Source organism: Zonotrichia leucophrys, chromosome 6, assembly GCF_028769735.1.
Source record: "Zonotrichia leucophrys gambelii isolate GWCS_2022_RI chromosome 6, RI_Zleu_2.0, whole genome shotgun sequence".
Classification (NCBI taxonomy): domain Eukaryota; kingdom Metazoa; phylum Chordata; class Aves; order Passeriformes; family Passerellidae; genus Zonotrichia; species Zonotrichia leucophrys.
The window spans coordinates 7,162,635-7,185,362 of NC_088176.1; the positions used below are offsets into that span (position 1 = coordinate 7,162,635).

At 41.0% G+C, this 22,728-nt stretch overlaps 1 protein-coding gene across 1 annotated transcript in view; it reads left to right on the forward strand.

The window, feature by feature from the left end:
• The window catches only part of GFRA1 (GDNF family receptor alpha 1), a 138,987-nt gene extending 130,792 nt beyond the window's left edge, over positions 1 to 8,195 (forward strand). Inside the window, exon 9 of the mRNA XM_064717375.1 lies at positions 558 to 8,195. Within this exon, the coding sequence (XP_064573445.1) occupies positions 558 to 719 (162 nt within the window). The 3' untranslated portion in view covers positions 720 to 8,195. The remainder of the gene's footprint in view (positions 1 to 557) is intronic.
• The last annotated feature ends 14,533 nt before the right edge of the window (positions 8,196 to 22,728 follow it).

Here is a 22,728-nt window from a genome sequence, read left to right on the forward strand (position 1 = left end):
GATCTCACTTAGAAGTTCAGAGCTGGGCTCAAAGTGTTCTCTGCTGATTTGATATTTCAGTACCTGTGTGGTACATGTTTAGGCAGATCCCATAGTAAACACTGCTGCACCTAGCAAGGTTACTTACTTAATAATCTGCACCCATGGATTAAATTTTATTTATTGTTATCGTTAACTTGTCAAACAAATTTGTTCTGTTGACTGTAGAGAAGGTGCAGTTTCTCTAAGGGTCTTGCTTTTGCTGTTACAAAATAAACTGGCATGATAAACACAGGTCCCTAAAAAAAAAAACTCCGTACTTTTACACATGGAACCTTTGCTATAGTAAGAATATTTAAATATTCTTCTCTTTTTTGAAGTGTGCAGTACTGGTGTTAACTAATTTCAAAATACTGTCATTGCGACATCTGTTTTAACGCCATTTATGAGATTGATGTGCAGGTGTCAGTGGAGGGCGGGACATGGGCAAACAAAGTACGAATTTCATGAAGTAGAACTGAACTGCTTTGCCATGAAAATGCTGTGCCGGTGACCAAGGAAGGTGTTGTGTCTTGCAGAACGCTCTGGGGAAGGACAACACAGCGGGCGTCTCCACCAGTCACATATCCGCGGAGAATTCCCTGGCCATTCCCACCAGCTCCTACCTAAGCACACAGCTCACCCTGATGGCACTTGCACTCTCACTCTCTTTGTCCCTAAGCTCATCAGTCGTCTTGTAGCTGCGTTACAAAAGGACAAAAGTGTTAAAAAAAAAAAATCCCAAAAAAAAAAAAAAATCTGTTTGCTGTCCTCTGTTGTTTATCTGGAATTCCAGGTCTGGGAGCTAAGCTGAGGCACTCCTGCTAGAACAGTCTCAGTCAGCTGGAATTTTTTTTTTTTTTCTCTAAAAAAAGCTTCTTGTGATATTTAGAGGCTTTGTGAAATACTTGGTGCAGTGCTACATTCCAAACCCAAAAGGCTTTTGGGCATGCTGTGTTTTAAAGAGACAGTGTGTAAATTTGCCTGTAAAGCGACCTGGTTGGATTATTTTAATAATTATTATTTTAATTCTGGCTTTTACCTGAGAAAGAAGACGATGGTTTTCTTAAAATCTTGTTTATCTCATTGAATGGTTTTGGTTTTCAAATTGATTGAACTTCAGACTATCAAGGATGCCAGGCTTTTGTCTAATGGTGAATGTTCTCCCAGAGAGTGGACTTTATGAAACTCCTTCATTTGATAAATCGCTACTGATGTTAAACTCTTTCAGTGTGTTAGCATTTTCCTCTTTAAATGTTTACGTACTGTAAGTGATTCTGCGTTCCCTGCTGAGAAGCCATTCTAATTCACATACAGGTATAATGTATGTCTTTCAGTTCAATTCTCATAGAGTGTGGCGTAGAACCTCCTAACAGTACATTTATCTTTTAATTATAATCATCTAGCCTTAACAAGAGTGAAGATTCTTTACATTAGCGAGATGCAGCCATTGTGAAAGCTTGATAAAGATACATTTCTTTAAATATGAGGAACAAATATTGCTACAGGGTTTCAGCTGTACAGTCTATGGTCTTCTATGCTTCCATTGTGATAATATAGTCCAGTTATTATACTCTTTGTTTAATAAAAAAGATGACATACAATTTATTTGCTCTGCTAAAACATCATCATCTGTTTATACATACCTGATAATGTCAGATCAAACGGCTACAGGAACTTCATGCCTTACTTCTCTTATCAAAACATTGTAGAGGGACAAGAGGTAGTAGGATATCATTTAAACCGTGTTTTATTTCTTAGAACTGCTAAAACCAACACAGAAGGATGGTTGATCCAATTGCAAGGCAGCATCGTGCACATGTACCCATGTGATAGGGTTTTCTCACCCTGGTAGTTCCTACCACAGACCTTGGCATTGCTGACATGGTGAACTGTTTGCAAGACCAGATCCATAAATTAATTTAATGGTTTGGATGGCAATGTTACCAGTACACATGATTTAATGGCTTGGTTCCACTCAGTGGCACTGGCAGCCTGCGCTGGCTCATGATGATTTCCTGCAGTATCTAGAAGGAATCCTTTAAAGCTTTAAATGTCATCAGATAGGCAGCATTTCTCCTAAGGGCTGTCTTTATACCTTACTGTGATGGCTTGTTGACTGTTACAAGCAGTTATGTCTAAGTGATCAACAGTAATCAGTTTTGGTTCCTCTTGGAAGGAGAAGATAACTTCTGCAAGCAAGGAGTTCATCATGTTGAATGTACAGATTCACTCTGAGACTTACACAATTATGGCCTGTCCTGCACTGAAATGTCCAGACCAGTTATTTGCAATACAACTATAAAGTAGAAATTACTATTTTATAAACTGCACTGAGGTTTGAGTGTGCAAAATACACATCTTGCTAAGAGACTATTAAACCTATTGACGAGTTCGTCTTTTGAGATTTTTCTTGGCTAATAATAAACACTTTCATAAATTTTGAAATTCATTTATGTACTCTTGATTATGGTCACATAACACAGGTTTCAAAGCGATTTGCACGTGGTAGAATTCTACAATACTCTGTGCCACTGAACATAACAAATTAGACAATATTACTTTTTAATTCTGTGTTGATAAGAACTGCAAATTACTTTCAAAGGCAGCAGAGCTGCTTTCGGAGAAGAGATATATAGACCATCATTACCAGCAAAGCCCATGTGGTTCCTGTTGCTCTTCTTGTAGAAGATAATCAAATTACTGAAAACTAGTGGCAGCAGAAAAAAGATCATGAGATTCATGATTTTTAAAATGAATCAAATTCTTTTATGTCAAAAGGAGTTGATAGTATAACCTATTGAAATGCTAATGAACACAGCATTGTAATTCAGAAGTCTGACATTATCCAATTAAAAATATTTTCAAAACAAATTCCTAAACATTATGATTATTAAATCCATCTTTGATCCACAAATCTTTCTCTGAAATATCATTTGTATTCAGCACATTAAACATTTTAGCCAGTATCAGGAATTTTAATAATCTCCCAGTATAGTATATACTTTTTGAAGATTTTTTAATGTTTGCTTTGGTTGCAGTATCTCTCTTGCATTTAATACCAATTATTAGAGCTTTGACACTGCCTGATCCAGAGTAAAAACTATTGATCACTTATACTGTAAATAACCACCTGATAAGCTTCTAATTACAAAAGAAACTGCTGGTTATCTGAGTCAGTGAGAGTTTCCTTTGGAAATTAAATTTATATGTATTAGAGGAAAAAGTGGTGATTTTTTTTACAGGTAGCCAATAAAGCTCAACAGGGCACTTAAGCATTTTGCCCTGTAAATTAAAAGTATACTGAAGTCCTAATTAAAAAAATTAAATTGCTTATTAAACAGGCAGAAAGGAAAAAATAACCTTAGGAGTCTGACACTTTACAGGCATCATCATGCAAATATTGGAGAATTTTTCAAAGTTGCATGAAGTGTGGATGATGTCAGTTTAGCATGGTGACCTTGCCTATGCAGTCACATGCTACAGTATTGAATTATGCAAATTGTTTAATTTTTTTCCCCTTTCAGTCACTAAAATATCATGTGTTGAGTGCCTAATGAACAAGCCTGGCCTGGACTTTATACAACCCTTTAAAAGATTAATTTTATCCATATAACAGTAATATAGGGACTGTCCAAATAAAGATGTACTTAGAGATGATCTACTGTTCCAGTTGTAAATCTCACCAGTTCAGTTGTGTGTAAATTAAACCATGGGCTACCATAAACACATCCAAATCATCTTGTACTGGAACAGACACTGTCATCAGTATTATTAACAGCATGTTTATGCTTCTTTTTGAAAGTAGTGCACACAGAGGTAAAATTGAGACTGAACTGAAATGTATGGCTGAGGTCTTGCAGTAGTCAGCGTTACTCTTCATTCCACAAGCTGTTCCTGAAGGTGAACCTTTCAGATAATTGCAAGAATAAGAGCAGGAATAGCAGCAGCTGAGGGTTCCCTTGGTCCAGAGTGGGTGGTGGCATCTCCAGCAGGCAGCAGCCCCAGGGAGCGACCATGCAGGGCCTTGGTCAGTGGTGAGGGTGCTGCCCTTCCTGCACTGACCGGGCTCCCTGAGATCCAGCTCCTTCAGGAGGATGGGGCTGAGGTGCTGACCCTGAGCAGGAGCTGTCCATCTGTCCATCTGTCCCCACCAGGGCGCTGGCCACTTCCCATTGAGCAGCTTCATTCCCACCGTGTCAGTAAGAAGAATTAGGAGGAACTGGAATTCTTAATCCTTTCAAAGCATGCCTAGACAGACTCCTGTCTGGAGACCTGTTCCCAGGTTTTGGGGTTTGTTTTTTATTTTTGTTTGTTTTTTCCCCCCAGTGAAATTACGTCCCTCTAGAGACCCAGCCTTTTGAACATGAGTGGTCACAATTTGTTGCAGTTCAAATTGGTAGACTGAAAACATGAAGGTATCTACTTTTGCAAAGCCTGTGCCATGAGGCTGGAGATCAAGAAAACAAAGCAGGAATCACCTTGAAATCTCAAGTTAATTAAAATTTTCAATTGTTGGCTAATGACTGTGATATTTCCATGGAATAAAGATGGTGAGAAACCAGTGAAGTAGAAGAGCAAAACTCAGAACAGCTCCCTGAAGGGACATAAATCTTATGTATGTCAAGTGACAGGAGTATCTCATACTTGGGTTCTAATAAAAGAGCTGGATTCTGCTGCAGCAGCAGCTCCTTCAGAGCAAGCAGTAAAAGATGGAAGCACAAGCAGTTATTCATACAATTATAACTTTCTTTGTCTTCAATACCAAGGTGCATCTACCTCACTGAAAAATACGTTCAATTTATGACATTATTTCTTTCTGCATTAAACTGTTCTGCATTCTGCATGTTCTGCATTAAAACTGTTCTGGGCTAAGGAGGCCTCTGGGGTTGTTTTATGCCCATAAGGTTAGTCAGATTGTACCTGATGTCCCTGACATCAAATAGAAATATATTTGGTTCTGATGAACTTGGCAGAGAAATTAATCCAGTGACTTGTTAAATATTTCTCATCTTTAAATATTTGCTTTTTCTCAGCAGCCAGTTCCTCCTCTGACATTTCAATTATTGGCTGTTTCAGCTTCTCTTTAACTTTGGAAGGTCATTTTGTCCAACTCCACAGTATTCAAGTTTAGAAATTTGCCTCAGTGCTGATTTTCTGGTTTTCTTTTTTAATTACAGCCTTCACTTTTGAGAAGAAAAAGATGTGATCAGGAATATGTCTCCACTGAACTAAGAACACCTTTAACGGGGAGAAAATTGAAAGTTCTCATTTTATCTCTTTAGCACTGGTTTGACTTGAATAATCTAAAACATTATGTTGTTATTCCCCAGATGGAATTTAAAATTTAGTTTGGTACTGAATAGGATTGAAAACTTTCAAGCTCTTTGCAAGCTATTAGAAATATTTAAATACTTCTAATGTATTTTCCAGTTGGAATTTCAGTCAAATGGATAAAGTCTCACTAAGTAGTAAATTCTTACAAGAGTAAGAATTCTCTGTGGGAAATTTTGATGGCTCTGTTCTTAAGGTAAAATCAGGGAGGATGATGAATTCTCATTTTTGACTCAATATTATCTTGAATTTTATACACCTTGCTTCATGTTCTCTTCTGATGTTTGCCTCTAGGCAATGTTTATACTTAATAGATGCATAATAGATGTGGGCACCTCAATAGTCAGAAGCCAATTCCTGCAACTCCTACAACATATTCCATCTGGTTTTTATCATTCATAAAAACATGAGCAACAAATTCAGGATGTGGCCCAAAAATTACCTGAATTTTAAAGGAGCACAGAGTCAACAAATTTCTCAGTAGCATTTCTTACCAAGATAGACTGTGATATTCTAAATGGGTACTAAACTGCTACTATCTAGACTATTCACAGCAGTTCTCTGAGCACATTTAACCAGAGTTTAAACCAGTTCCTATTGTTTTACCTTATTCAGTGCCAATAGCTGTTGCCATGCACAGGATTAGAGATAATTGTTGCCTAGATTAAAACACCCAAATCTTTGCCCCCTTTCACCTGCTGGTAGTGATTCCAGCATTATCATTCTTTTGCACTGGGTTTTAATCTGCCAAAAGGAGAACTTCCTAGAATCCAGAAGAAAATAAGTCATAGATTTAAGGTAAATTTCCCTCAAATTCCTCCTTTCAAAATACCAAAATATTTGACTTCTTACAAACCTCTTTGTGTGTGCTCCATCGCTCAGGCCTGTCCAGCTGGGGTGGTTTATCCCCCACTAACGAACCTGTCAGAGCTGCATGCTGACAAATCAGTCATGGCAGGCTTGCTAGCTGCAGCTCTTCAGCTGAGTAGGGAGTTGATTTTTGGCCACTGCACTTGTCCTTAGGTCAAAGCTTAAATGCTACAAAGGCTGAACCCCACGGATGCAGTGAGCCACAGGGAGATGTAAACTTCAAGCACAGAAGCCAGCTGAAGTTCACATCTACTGAAACTCTGGAGTAATTTTCAAAATAAGATTAAAACTATATTGTCCTCCCATGGTAATGTTTATGGAATAGGATATATATGACAGAAGGAAGCTGGAGAAACAGGAGAAAGCCTGAAGCTGCAAAAATTACTGTTTAGGGAACCACCATTTATTTTAGCAGGAGATACTGCAGAAAGCACACTGCTGAGAGAGAAATGTGTGTCCCACTGAGGATAAAACAGAGAAATCATGGGTTTTTTCTTTGACTTTGTGGATTAGCCCATGGAAACTGTTCCCCCTTCTGAGAAGTGAAGCAATTCTTTTGGGAGCATGCAACCTAAATGCTGGGAGCACAGGATCTCCCTCTCACATCCCCAGACCTGGTTATTAGCAATGACATCCTCTGCCTGCTTGGGGCTGAGACAAAGGCTTTAACCTTTAAGTGAAAGTTAGGACAGAAGGAATGTTTGCAAGGGTTATTAGAGGTGGAACAAAGCCTCACAGGGGATTGTGCCTGGCAGTCAGGAGTGCACAACCCAGACTGAGCTGAGTCATATATTTCTTAAAAAGAAAACTAAGAAGAGGCAAAAATTCAAAGAAAAATATGATCTTGATTTTTATATTGCTGCTTTTCTGGGAAGTGCTGCATAAAGTCAACCTCTTACCTCTTCCCAGTAGCCTACATTGTTTCTGGATAAGAACAAAAAATAAATCCCAAGTGTAGTCAGTGGGAGAAATTGCTTCAAAGCACTCCAACATGTGGGAAGCTTAACTGGTGGCAGTTATTGATCTCCATGTTCTCCCTCCCCCAGAATTATTGCTGCTGAGTTTGCCCTGACAGGGTTTGTGTGAGGTTTTGTACAGCATTACCTAGTACTCAAGTGATTAGCTGTGATTAGTACTGCTCTGGCTGGGAAGGTGCATGAGTCTTTCCCCTGAGGGTGGGTTGAATTTTGCACTTTTTGTGTAAGCTACAAGTTGACGAGAGCTGCAGCAAAATGGAAACAGCAGGAGAGGGCTCACAATAAAAGTAATTTTTCTTACATCATTATGATAAAGGTTACAGGTGAAGATAAAGGTAGCAGGTAGCATTTGAACCAAGGAGGACTGGCATTCACTGTGATCTGAGGATATCCAATGTTAGCATTTTCCTGCACTTTTTTCCACCTATTTTTTCTCTTTGTCTTTTTCCAAAACTGTCTAGAACCTGCTTCCATTTTCTGGAGGAAATTCTTACACAAACAGTTACCTTCTTGTGCAACTTCTGTGTCGTCTTAGGGATTTCTGTACATCTCACTGCAGGTTATTCTGTGTCAGGTCCTCAGTCATAATGGCTGGTAATTTGTTGTAAAAAAAACCCCAAAAACCACTGTTCACGTGTTCCTGTTGACTTACTTGCTCTGAGGACGTTGCTCTTTGGACTGTCCACACTTTGGAAGTCAATCCATGATGTTTGGCGTTTTCTGTTAGCATAATCCTCCTGCATTAGTATTGTACATATCCAGAAAAAAAATCCCTCTCAATAAACATTCTTCTCTTTTTTATTAAAAAGCATGTTTTTGTGAGAACAATTTCCTGGTTGTTTTTCTTCTGTTTTGATTTATTATTTAAAAAAAAAAAAAAAGGAAGCTTATCTGGCAAAAAAAAGGACAACAAAGTTGATCTCATTTTTCCCTGTTGTTTTGCAGCCTACCATGATCTAAGAAAATAAGAAATAAAGCTTTTTCCCTTTAAATATCTGTTCATTTGCTTGCTCCCTAGTCTCTTTGTGTTAGTGAATGTGGCCTGCAACATGACAATGAGCAGGCAGCATCAGATGGGGATGATGGAGGGACGGGCAGGAGAGGGGCCAGCTGGCCCTATTCATGCTTGTTCACTCTCTGGCACGCACAGACGCCTCCACACCCATCCCAGCCCTTCCTCCTGCCAGGCCAGAGAGAAAGGGCTCGCTCCCATTTCCACACAATGGCAGCAGCAGAAGAGCTGCAGAGGCTTTGAAGACAAAAGCTCTAGCGGGAGGATATTTTAGGAAATGCAGAGTGTGCTGGAGAGGAAAGGGAAGGTGGATAAACAAAGCTTTCAGGATGCCTTGCCTCATGTTGCTGACTGAAAACCAGGAAAATTATTTCAGCATGTATTTGTATCCAAACTGATATTTAACAAATGAATATATTATGAGCGAAGAGCAATCACACTCACCCATGTAAAAGCTGCTGCTCTGCAGAGGGCCAGAGCCTCCCACCATTTTAAGATCAGTTTAAGTTGCTGTTACTCAGAGAGAGAAGCAAGGTCTGGGGGCAGGGTGCGAGAAGGAGAGATGGGAGTGGTAGAGATGCACAAAATCCAAGGTTAAAGGTCTGCTCTACAAGGGCCGAAAACACTTTTCCAGCTAAATCATCATCATCATCATGCTTTGGCAGCTCCAGGAGGGTCTCGAGTTGCAGGGGTGATGCAAGCAGGAGATGTTTAGCTGTCCTGGCACCGTTTGCTACCCAGATGATCTGTCTTTCAGGAGGTGGGAGGGGAAGGCAGCACATTCTGTTTGGCAGTATCCAATACTCAGCTTGGCTCCCTGGGCCAGCTATTGAGGTTTCTTGGATTTAGGAGTCATTCTGCTGCTATTAATTCCTGTGGATAAAGTGCTCCAGGTTCTTCAGCTCCTGCAGTGCCATCTTCCAAACATTTAACCATTTTAAAACCTGTTTGGAGAGCATGGTGCACAAAAGCAATCAAAATGTTTGCCAGTATGAGTTGGCATTGGACTTTTCTTCTACCTTTCCCTCATTCTTTGCACTGCCACAGCTCCAGTGCTGTGAAAAAGGAGGATGAGGATGGAGGAACAGCAGCAAAGCCTCCACTCATGAGGTACAGCTCCATGACAGACTTGCTGAGCAGCCTCTCCTGGGACAGATGAAACCAAGCTGCTTTTGACATCACTAAGCAGCCAACTGTGCACGACCAGATGGATTCTTCAGTGCGCCTCATCTGTGGGTATGATTTTTAGGCTGTGCTTTGTTGATCTAGGGCTGGCGGGGTTTTTGCGTTTAATTGTTCACACGTAGGCTGCCTTTGGCAATTTCCCCGTGGGCTGACAGATCATGGCAGTTAGGGCTACTTTTCCTGGACAAAGGCTGGGCAAGTTAGTGCCAAGGGACTGCCTAGAAGGTGCACAGACATTGCATTACACTGCCCTTGTTCCACATGTAGAGGTTATGCTGTTTATGAGGAATGACCCCTCATAGCATCCATCTCCTGTCATGACAGAGGGCACCAGCATCCTCAAGAAAAAACTGGGTTCTCTCTGCACTGTCCTGGCTGCCATGTGTAAAACAGTGCTCATTGCACTTTGGCTGACTTCCTTTAGGAGTGTTTGTAAGGTCTAGTGAAGCCTGGATAGTGGGGTTATCTACTTTACATGGCTTTTACAGATTAATTTCAGTTTAATGGGCAGAGACATTTTAAATGACACCCTGGTAAGCAGATGAATGGTTTGGCATCTTCAAAGCAGGCATGGACAAAGATGGACAGGTTAGAGGGGGCAAATCTGACACCTTCCCAGTTGGAGTTTTCTTGGAGATGCATTTCCAGTGTGCCATTAATTTAGCAGAGTTCTGAGCTGCACAGGGAAGGGATTTTGAGAGGTGATCCTGACCATTTCCCAGGCATGCTCCTAGAGCTCTCCAAAACCTCTGCCCAAGCAATCAGCCTGCCCTGACACTTGCACTGCTCCTGCATGTTGGCAAAAACCCCCGTCTCTGTTATTGTCTGCTTCATGCTGAGTTCTGGTTTGCGTTCAATCTCCTGAAACATTTTTTTGGTTACAATAAACTCAGTTGTTTGGGTGAGATGCGTGTCTTTTTTTGGCTCTGAATACAAATTACGCCCCCTTATTCTGCGTCATCAAATTTTTTTATCTGTATTAATTACAGAAAACTGCAGAGCAACAGCGAGGAAAAAGCCAAAATAGGGACTGGGAAATGTTGCTCCATAGTTATTGTGCAGAAGGCTTTTTGATTGGTTGTTGTTGTTTTTTTTCCCCAAAGAGGATGATAGAAAATCTTTTCTCTGAGGTAGAAAGTGTAGTTTACAGAGTCTTTAATAAAAAATGCATTTATCTTTTGTAGCATTATAAAATAAAGTCTTGTAGTCAATTGTTTTGGAAGGACGTGCAATTCAAATCTCTGAATTGCTCTTGAATATATGTTTTAAAAAAAGAACAACATTCCACACACAATATTCTCAGAAAAATTAACTAAACAGATGGTATTTATCTGCAGGTTTGCAAGTGTGCCACATCCCTCTTGCTTTCAAAAGAGATGTTAACACAAAAATCTTCAAGAGAAGCAGTTGGAAAGTCTCCCACAAAGTGCACACACAGATATAAATTATAAAAACAAAAATGCAAAAATAAATCTGCATTTACCAATCCACTGCTGGCTTCATTCTGGTTTGGAGAGGCTCAAAGGTAGCATTAACCTGGCTGTGCAGTTCCATTTGCTTGTTTGTCAGAGGTCAGAATCTGGTGGATATAAATACAGTTTAGCTTTTATTCGTCTCCAAAACAGTATTTGTCAATATTTCAGTGCTGTTTTGAGCAAATCAATGGCTGCACATAACCCACTGCCTGAGGGCTTTATTATTAATACAAATGTAGTAGGCTAAATATTGAGTGACATTATTAGAAAGGGATTGTCCTTCCCTCTGTGACTTTGACTGATGTCAAAGGAACATAAAGCTCACTAACAGTAGCCAGGTTTTTGCTCATACTTGGAAGAAACTGTCCCTCCCTCTCTGCCCACCATGGAAGCTGTTGAATTATCTAGGGAAGGTTTTTCAAACTGAGTTTTAGAGTGCTCACAACCTGAGTTAGGAAATCTGGAAATAATTTCTTCTCAGGTGAAAGGCTGAGGCGCCTCCATTCAGCCTTTTCAGTGGGACTGATTAGGCCAATGTGTGAGGCTCCACACCCTTCATCTTGAAATGTTACATGCAGGGCTGTGACATAACTAACAACAAGTATGTCCTGGGGAATCCTGCTTTCAAATAAGCTCTCATTTCAAAATATGAAAAAAGAGCACACATCAAAAATACTTACAGCTGAAGTAGAAGTCATTTCCATTTACAGCCCAGTACCTGAATTGCCTCAGGGGTTGGGGCCCTTGCACAGATATTCCACTGCCACATTGACCTGGCCTGAGGTTGGCCACAGGCCCTCCTGGTGCAGTCCTGTGCCTGCTGCATCCCAAATGCCACCACTTGCAGCAGCCCCAGTGGGCATCAGGAGCAGCCAGAGGCAAAGCTGAGATGCTTCCCAGGCACACAGCTGGCTGCAAGGACAGCCCTCCTGTCAGCTCCAGCGGTGCCCAAGCAGCTGATGTGTGATGGGGCAACTCACTGGTCAGCTGGGCTGTTATTCTCTTCAAAAATATTTAACCTGAGCTCATAGAAGGAGTACTGTTGGCCAAAATAAAGAGATAAATAGCTACATTAACGCTGCTTGGTTAAGTATGGTCAGTGTGTTAAGTATTTCTGTAAGATCTCATCCTGAAGTGGCTGTATGTATATATATGTGTGTGTGTGTGTGTGTGTAACTTTCTTTTTTAAACTGACTTTAGTAATAGATGGGTCAATTGTGCTACTTGAAATGTGGCAGTGAGATTTTTTGAAATGCCACGGATTATAGAAAAAGCAATGAAGAACACCAAATTTGTGAAGTTGTGGGATTTCTCTTTTGATTAGGGGCTATCTACACTTGACAATAACTTAACTTTCAACACCCAGTGACATTAATTTCACTTGACTTCCTGTCTTAAGGTCAAAAACATTAATCAGCACTTCTATCATTAGCTGAGTTTCCTTTTCTATTAAGCGATTATGATCACTTACTATTAATGAGTCGTGAAGTTTTAATAAATTTTTGCTAGTGTGAAATTGCTAAACAGTAATTATGGCATATACTGTATGGATGGTTTGCTCCACAATGTACATTTTACTTAATGTTGGTTAGAAACATCTACAAAAAACAACAGAAAGTAATTAACCAGTTACGGCTGAGGATGCAGAATGGCCTTTTTCACCACAGTTATAGTCAATAAAAAGACAAAGCAGGTCATTTTTTTTGTCATTCCTGGAATTACTGTATTTCTGGACCTTGTGACTTTGCAGTTCTTTTTATGAAATGACACTGCCAAGGCTGCTTACTAAACAGGGGATGAAAGAAAATATCACATCTTTTAAGAGCTATTGTTTTAACTTGGGTTATATTTCTACAGCTCTGGCATTGAAACAACAAGGTTAAAAAACAAAAGCCAGGCCCTCTCCATTAATACAGAAGATAAATAACACAACAATTCCCATTTCCAAAAAACTGATGTCTGAATACTGGCTTGGCTTTCCTGTAGCTTGGCATTACTCACAGACACATCCAGACAAGCAGAGCCAGATGCTCGTTGGGAGCTTGGCCCAGGGTTTTATTGGTTAACTGACTCTTCTAAACACCCAACAACCAGGAGCTGCACTCGTGGTGCCTGACAAACTGCAAGGTGGCTCTGAGCACAGAACAGATCAAGAGGGTATATTAAAGAAAACAAAGGAGGTTGCACTGCTAACAGTTTCTCTAATAACTTCCCCCTGTTCCCAATTTTTTGGTTCACTGGTGTCTGAGAAAGCTGTATCTGGCACAGTCACTGCAAATGTACTCCCTTTTGTACTGAACCATGTTTTCTGGACCAACCAAATGGAGGAATAGGGTCAGCTCAGGCATACTGGCTTTTCTGAGCACTACTTCTGTGGCACTGCACCCATCTCACAGCAGACAGGTACTTAAAAATACCAGATTAAATCATTTGAAGTGTTTGTTGCTGTATTTATAGTAACACACATGGAAGTGTTGCCACTTCTGAATATGCACTGGGTGGGAAGCCATCTGGGTCTGTACTGTCCTTTTTCAGTAAATCTTATCAAACTGGTGCTGAAAAATTGGAGATGGTTCCAAGAAGAGCCAAAAGGGTGATGCTAAGTGTCTGTGAAAAGCATGGCTAATAGCACATCCCTAACTGTGCAATCTCATCACAAACCCACTGTGTACTGTCATGAACACTGACTGTGGGAACCTAACAAGGAACAGAAAATTAGAAAATAACTAGAAAGTTTTCCATCCATAGACAAAGCTTTAACAAGGCTGGCTGGCTGTTAAATCTAGACCAGTTCAGCATAGAGAAGTGTTGTATTTTTAACAGAGAATGTAAGTAAACATAGCAACAAGTAAGCAAGATTTGTACTGTGTTCTCCACCACTGAACAAAATCTTTAAAGCCAGACAAGGGTTTTTTTCTCAGAGAAAAGCTGTGTTCAAGGAATGATTCAGGCAAGCCCAACACCTTGCACAGTGCCAGAAGACAGCCTCTTAATCTATTAAACCTATTTCTCTAGGATATAGCTCTGTAGTGTTTGGGGTTTCTGCTATGAGATGTTGAAACTGAGTTTTTGCCTTGTCTTTGGAAATTCTTTGTATTCTAAAATGCAAGAACAAGACACTGCTCTGGTTATTTCGACCATGGACAAATCCCAGCAGATGTGGCCTGGCAGCACACATGGGTGTGTGGGAAGGCTGGCACTGTGCAGGTCTGCAAAATGTCTCATGCTGGTTGGCTCCTGTGCTGGGGAAGGAGCACCAGCACGGTGCAGTGGGAGATGCTGCTCCCACAGGTTTCCTGCCCCAGCCCTGCAGAACCAAGAGGCATGATTCACAGCTGTGTTTCAATTCTAACCTTGTGCTAGTCTGAAATGGAGCAGCTTTTTACTTCCCACTATAAAAATGGTGGATGCCCTGGACCAGTACAAAAGGATGTCTTGCCTAGCCCAGGATTAAAAAGAAGTAAAAACAAATTAATGAGTTTCCTATGCCTCCAGCAAAAGCCGTGCCACTGCAAGCAGCAGCTCTGTCCAAAGTGCACAGTTGCACCATGGTGCTGGGACAAGGTCAAAGCTCTGTTGGTGGCTGGGTGACCATCTGTCTCTGCAGACACTGAGCACCATCTCCTGGGAGAGCTACACAGCAATATCAGAGCACACTGGAGCAGCTGCATTGCTCACCAGCAGTTACTGGGATCCTTGCCTGTATGACTTGAACCGATCTGAGGAAGATTATTAAAACATTAATTCATACCTCTTGTCTTCATCTTCCTGGCCTGACTCTCACAATGTTCATTACTAGGTAATGTGCAGTTATAACATCTTAGTTTTACAACTCTCTGAGGATACTTTGGGTCAAAAATGAGCTTGAGATTCCAGGGCACAAGAGAAATATAATTTTTATCTGAAGAAGCAACATAGTGCAGAGAGAATTATGACCAGCAAAAGTCATCATAGCCAAGTACCTACTGAAAGCAATTTTACTTTAATTGCACCTGAAACTGACAATTCCTGAATATGTAGAAAGGACAGTAATTGCTTTGCAGGGATTTGCAAGAAGCCACCGAATGGTGCCTTGGATACTGTGTAGGATTACTGGGAAAACCCAGCCATGCAATAAAGTTAGCTTAAAACACATAGTAACTCCAATCATCAAATTTGTTGGATAATCATTATGCAATCTCAAGGATGAGCAGCTGATTGGATCATTAACATCTGTCCCTCGCTGTGAATGGTGCCAGGACCCCTTGGTAAGTGTGACTGGTGCTCTCACAGTGCACTGGGCTCCTTGCTCTGTGGTTGAGATGCATGACACAACATTCACATTTGTGCGGCCATGCTCTGACAATGCCCCTTGCAGAAATGGGCAGCCAAAGCAGCTCTGAGGCTCAAATCAACTGCACAGTGGCATTTTCAGCACTGAGTTGAGCCCTAAGCTTCCCCAAAGCCCACCCTCAGTACCCAGGCACTGCTGGAGATGCAGGCTCCACTCAGAGCTGGCAGTGCCTGGACAAAGGTGCAAAACATTAAAACTGGGCTTGGGAACTTACAGCACCCAGATGGGGATGAGCCTTGGCACACATATCTTTTAAAGAAGGAGCACAATCCTCCTGGGTGCAATGGGCAGGTCACAGAGCTGCTTTTTATCCATATGTAAAAGGAGATGATAAACACCATAGCCTTTAATTGAAAGTTGTCACTGGCCATATGGTGACATCTGGCTGGGGGGGGTGAGATTATTTGACCAAGCAAGTGGTGCTGAGGCAAAGTCAGAGCTTGTTTCAAAGCTCATTCCTCACATTTGACAAGGGTTTGTGTTGCCAGCTTCATTGTTTCCTCTCTGTACCTTCATTTCTTTCTACTATTTTCATGGCTTTGTACTCAATTACTGGATGGCACAGTATCTCTAGCTTTAAAATAACAGTATATAAAAGCTGTAAAATCACATTTTAGAACAGATTTCAAGTTATAATATTCCCTACACTTACCCAGAGAAAAAGCTCTATATTTTAATCCCCTTCAGTTTTGAAACACTTTCAGTCCATTAGAGCCACATAAATACAAGGCACAAAACAATAACAGGCTACAAATCAATACATTTGCACAGCCAGCTCTAAATAAATATGATCCAATTGCTGACTTGGAAAACTGAAAAGGGTCCAAAGTTTCCAGAGTGAAATGCTGCTGGTGAAACAACATTCAACTGCATTCAGGAGACCCTGACCCTCTTTTCAGGTGTACATTCAGTCCAAGGTATCAGAAGGTATTTACCAAAAAGGGAGGCCAGTTTTCTGAGAAAGTAATGGAGCAGTTAAAATTTGCCCTGTTGGGAAGTGTGTTCAGCATTACTGTGGACAGTGTGCTGATAAAGTGGGTTGTTAAGTGGTATGAGACAGGTTCAGCTCAAATATTCAACAGTGATCTCTCCTGAAGCAAGCATTAGGCCTAGCAGGAACTTTATAAATAATACACAACAAAATCATGGTCTTCAGCCTGGAAATTGGTGCTAAGCATCCAGACATAATCATACTCACTGTAATCACACATGGTTGGTGTGGCTGCAAGGGCACCTCAGAAATCCTGCAGGAAGAGGCAAACCAGAAAGAATGACAATCTTTATTAATTTTGCCTTGTACATCTCATGTTTCAGCTCTGCAGCTGGTTTTGTGATAAATAACAGAGAATGCTCCAAAAGATCTTGTTTCCAATACCTGAGGAAAAAAACAAACAAAAACCAAAACAGCGACAACAAAACAAAAAGAAATCAAACCAAAAACCAACCCAAGAAAAGAGAGCACCATTTTCATTTTCTAATTTCAAGCAGTGAAGCCCATTGGATTTAAGCCTAAGTAACAATTTAAACTTCAAGTCATTTTATATCATGATATTCCTTTCTTTCTTGGAGTTAGGGCTTTCTAATCCTGCCACAAATGAAGAATTTATTCCTTTAACCATTCACAAGCACAGGAATTCCACACACAAGTAAAAGGCAAAAGGCAAAGCAGGTGGGAGAGGTTTCTCTGTACCTCTGCTTCTGCATGTGCAGCTCAAACTCATGTTTGCCCCTTCTTCTGAACAAAAATATATTCTGCCCAAAAAGTAGATATTGCCATGTTTCACACTAGTCAGAGTCTACAAGCATATATCATAGTGTAATAATTGGTGGATTTGGATGAAATAATTTGTGTACAAACCACAATCATTTTTCCTTCCCTCATTCAACCTTCTGTTTCTGTGGAACTATTCCATCACTTTTGGAATCCAAAGCCCAAAGACAGCAATCTGAGGCATCAGATCTCTCCTGAATGCAGCTGACTCTACTAGACACTTCTTACCGTGAAAAAATTAAAATATAAAATAAAACAAAACAAAAATTTATACAGTACTTCCTTAGCATGAAAATGTTGGACTGCCTTATGCATATTTATGCATGCACCTTTATGTTTGATAGATTCTGGCCCCACTTTTTCCTACACAAAATTTAAAGATTTCCACTGAAAAAAAACCCTCATAAGTGACCTTAGAGATTCAGTTATTTTCAGCAAAATAAAGAAAAGCCCCTGTATCATTTTAATCTAGATGATTCTCATTTACAGTACTCATAAGAGCTCATTAGTGCTAAGGCACATATCCTTGCGTGCTTACCCAGCTGCCTTGAACGGCAGGAAAATGCTGTTAAATCCATTTTATGGATGAGAACATAAAGATTCGAGCAGTCTAAATAGGGATTAAATTGAAGTTAGGAGCCAGCCTCTCAGATGGTGATGTACAGTATTTACTCTCTACACCGCATAGTCCCAAAGATGATTTAATTCAGTGAGCACCTTCATCCTGGGCTCCAGAGCTCATTAGGCACTTTTGCATGCTGGAAAATCTCTCTGGGTGGAGCAGAAGGGCGCCTGTCTCCAGCCTAAAGTGCATCACACTCCAGGGTTAGATGGGAAAACACCTCAAGAACCTGCCCAGGCTCTTGGTGCTGGGCTGGGGTGCTGAGCTCCTGCTGCCTCCATTGCCTAATTTCCATTTCTTGAGGACTTTTGCAAAATGTGGGAAACCCAGAATCAGGCCCTGCTTGGCCCCAAAGGGTTCAGGTCCCTACTGTGCCCTTCAGAGGAGTACAATGCACAGGGCTGTAGCCACAGCCAGGCTGGCTCCTGCTGTGCTCCTGTGCTGAAGCAATGCTGCCTGAGCCTGTTGTGTTTTCCTTGTAGTGGGTAACCCTCCATGAATTCCTCACCTGGCGCTTCCAGAATCCCCAGAAGCCCCGTGGAATTTCCACTGAAATCAGGCAGAACGTGAACAAGTGTTAATCAGTGTTGTAAGTGTTGTACAAGCCACAGCAAGGTTAGAGCCACTGCCTTTTGCCTTCTCCTGGGAGAAAGGATTCGGATACATTTAAAGTCGACTGACGCCTTCAGTCTCACCTTGTTTTATTTCACTTTGCATGACTACACATCAGAGATGGTTTGTCTGCTGCGAATTGTGCCTCTAAAAGATCCCCAGAGTGGCTATATCCTACAGAAGATGTAGTTAAAGTGTGTTCTAAAATGATAGTCCAGACAAAGAGCACAACTATCTCTGGTGTGCACTGCAACCACTTTAGGAAAATTATCTGGTAGCACATAACTCATGTTACATGACAGCATTTTGAAAAGGACAGGATAGAAGGTTAACTCATGAAAATCCATTATTAACAGACCTCTGAGAGGCTGACCTAGTGACAGACAGGTTCTCTCCTTTCTTCTAAGCTTTATACACCCAGGCTCTCCCAGTTTACTCTTACCTTCTTGATACAGTAGAATTAACCTGACCCTCTCTAAATAATAATTTGAAAATCACAAGAATACATGTTTTTCATCAAGATAATGGCTGATGGCATCACAGGCTGAGGAAGTCCCACTGTGTTTATTGATTGGTGTACAGCTACAATTCCCCAGTTGTCTTGGAAGAAACTGTACCCTATGCTCAACAACTGAAATGCATTAAAATATTACACTTTCTTGTACAAATAATCTCTTAATAAATCTCCTAGGCTTGAGATGCACTAAAATTCTGGCTCTATGTCTATGATCTTTGTGGAGAAATTGTCCCATTTGTAATGAACCACTGTTATGACTGGAAAATCCCCCCTGTGAAAAGGGAAGGGCACTGTGTTTAGTAGTAGAGCTCATCTTCATTTCAGCAAAGACAAGGTGCAGCAGCATGTCCATGCACTTAACTCTACAGAAAACAATGCATCACAGTTCTGGGAAGTTCTCAGTGTTGTGTGAGGCTGTACTTTATTTCCCTATCCCTCCCCTTTTCAGCAGAGAAAGTTTTCAGAAAATTTTCCCTTCTGTTCTTTTAATGAAACCACTCATTGGGAATAATTTGCTACAAATCCATACTTTGAACTCTCAAATTAGGAGAAAGAAAGGAATTCCAAGCAGTTAAGCACTCTCAGGAAATGAGGCGAGATGAAAGGACCACAGGCACGATGGGGAAATGCATTGTGAGACGACCTGTGGGACAAATGAAGGCACCAGCCCAAAGAGAAGAGAGCAGTCAATGAGCAAACTTCAGACTGAAGATAATTTTGGCTCAGGTTTGAGACATCTTAAATGCTTCTAAATCTTCAGAGGTTAGGCACACAAAGCTAGCTGAAAGCCTGATCTTCTTCTAGGCCCCTCTTATCATTAGTCAGTTCTGAGAATCCAGCCTTGTTCTGCTCTTTTTTCCTGGGCTTTGATTCTGTCATTTTAGGTCCCCATGTTCCACCTGTGAGATTGAAGCTGGGTGTTAGGCACACCATTTGTCAGAACGGTGAGCAACTTTTCTGCTCAAAAAAAGCGTGGATATGTACATTTTCAAACAGATTCTGGAAGTTACTCTATTCACAATAGTCAAATCAAGACTAGAAGCCCAGGATTAATGACATAACTGACAAAAAGTTCTTTCTACCCTTGCTGATGAAAGGAACTAGACAAATAGGCATACAATTCTATATAATTTGTAAGAGATTAAATGTTCTCTTAAATTTTCAGCTAAGAAAGAGAAAATTAATACAAAGAGAAGCAGAAACAGAAAGTTGTTAATGGGCTTATCTCCACAGTTTTTGTTGGGAAGAATAAATTTATCAGTATTCTCCTTGTGAAGTTACTTCCTTCCTCCATCTGATGGTAATTTTAATAGCATGTATCCCCAGGTATGCCTTTTTGTTCCTGATTAAAAAAGTTCTTGCTGGCATTGGCCAATCTGTTGATCAACAGGTGTATCCATAGTAGCTCACAGACTAATTTTCCTGCATGGAAACTGAGGTTCCATTATTTATTATCCATTCATTCTGATTCCTAGCAGCCCCAAATCTCAACCTGTTTGTCTATGGATACAAAACAAATGGATCTAAAAAGATATGACCTTCATATATCAAACCAGCTGCCATCTGGAGACCATAAATGCTCTGCTTCTACCTAGCATAATCTTCTGCACAAGAATGCAAATTGAAGCCAATTTTTGGTTACTCGGGCAAAATGAGGTTCAACAATGTTTTAGTAAGATCACTGTTAAAATTGTATCTTACAAGCCATAAATGGAGCCAGCATCCCCATCCATTCACCCTCTAAAGAAGAACAAAAGGAAAGCAAAAACTCGTGAAAAGTCTCCTCACATAGTTTTTCTTGTTTGATTTCCCTCACTATGATTTCTCAATGGTCTGTGTTAAATGCCCCCATTATCACAGTGTGTCACAAGTTTTACATTTCCCAGCATTGACTCCAACTCCTACATACTGTGAGACAAACATTTGAATTAGCACATTCTCCCAAGGAGTGCTGTGCCACGAGTAACCTCGGGAATTCACTATGCACCCAGCTCCTTGGGAAAGCACACACACTCATTCCCATGCAGTGAGCAGGACACCAGGCTGCTCACAGTGAGACCTGGGTCACTGCACAGCAGCCTGGCACAGCAGCAAGCCCAGCCTGACGAGTCCCAGCTGCACATCCCATCCCATCCCATCCCATCCCATCCCATCCCATCCCATCCCATCCATTCCATCCTGCATCCCATTGCATCCCATCGCATCCATCGCATCCATCGCATCCTCACCAACACCTCACTTGTGCCACCAGGAGCGTGGGGCTGAGCCCTCGCCTGCATTCCTGAAGGGAATGTCTGAAAATGATGTTAATAATAAACTGCTGTATCAACACAGCTGAGGGGTGATGAACTGCAAGGAGGAGGCTCGATTTGGCCGGGGGAGAACACGCCTTTGGCCAGCTTTGCAGTGGAAATCCACATCTCTCTGGTTGCTCCTTTCGGTTACAGCAGGGGTGTGAGAGAAGAGGCATTGACAGGATATTAAGAAGCTGGTTCATGGGGACTTTTAAACATTTTACTGCTGCTACTGCTGTGAGTTTAAATAGCATATCCTGTTCTGCTACATTTTCTTACAGCACCTTTGAGGAGGACAGGGAATGCAATGCCAGATCAGCCTGTGATCCCTGTATTCCAGTGCCTTGCTGTAAACTCTGGCCAGCAAGAGCTTCCTAAAGAAACTCCTTACCCAAAGCTGCAAGTGAACCTGCTGCTGGGAAGTTTCTTCCCATCTTCAGTGGTCTGAAAGTAGATTATCACAAATTTCTGCTCTACACTGATGAGCTCAAATTTTAAAATCCCAATTTTTAATGGATAAAGAAGGATACAAATAAGAAAAAGAATCAGTAACAGAGAGCAGATATACTGTGTTGATTTTGAAACTCAGGTATGGTCTTGCATATTTGCATTCCTGTCATTATGCTTTGAGAGCCATAGGTGTGGGTGTGTTTTCATCCACACCTAATGCCAAGGCTTAAAGACTGACAAATAGACTAGGAAAAGGAAAAGAAATACCCTTATTTTACAGATAGAGATCTAAGACAGAGAGAAATGAGGGACCTACCTCAGGTCATGCAGGGAGTCAATAGCAGAAATTGAAAAAAGTTGTCTGAATCCTGCCCAGTGCACTAATACCTTGACCTTTCTACCAAATCATTTCCACTTCCGAAGGAAAGAGCTGTACAGATGGCTGAGGGAAAGCAGGGCATGGACAATTAATTATGTTTTACCTGCCATTTTTTCCTTCCCCCCAGTTACCTCCTGGCCCTACAGCCTGAATCATGAATTCTTGAAGAATTTTGTTCATTCAGGGAATCTATACATAGATGATAAATAGAAGCTGGAGGAAAAATACCGAGATGATAGAGTAGGTGGAGGAGGTTTTCTGTGTTACTAATGTATTTCAATATAGCTCTCCCTGAGCTCTCTGCAGCTACTCTGAAGAAAGAGAGAAACAGCCTGAATACTTGGCTTTTTACTCTAGGTGACAACTGCAGACAGTAGGTGTGAGAGAGTATCTCAGCTCTTTAAAGCATGACTGATAAAGAGTTTTGTTGAAAATAACAAGAGAAGAAAAACCCTCTGCCTTATTTCCTGCCCTGAGAACTTTTAGGCATTTCCTGTAGGTGCAAAAGATTCCAGGTGATATTGGCAATGGTAACTGCAATGGTTGAGGGGGCCAGGGAAGATTTTTTTAAAGCACTGATGGGATTTAAGAGCATAAGTCCCACTGACAGGTATTACATTCCTTAGCTTTGCCTGAAATGCCACACCACAAATAACACCTGGAACAGCAGATTTTCTGCATTATCCTTCATAACTGCAGGTGATGTTGGATTAGATTTAATTTTTTGGTTACACTAAGAATCTTTTTGCTTCTGCTGGGAATGAAGTTCTGCTCGGTCACCTCTTCAGAGTCCTGGCCTGGTGTTTCTCACAGTGCTTGGGCTCTGAAACAAGTTGTTCTGTCACAAGAAATTCACACTTCCAGCCTTCTTCCATATTT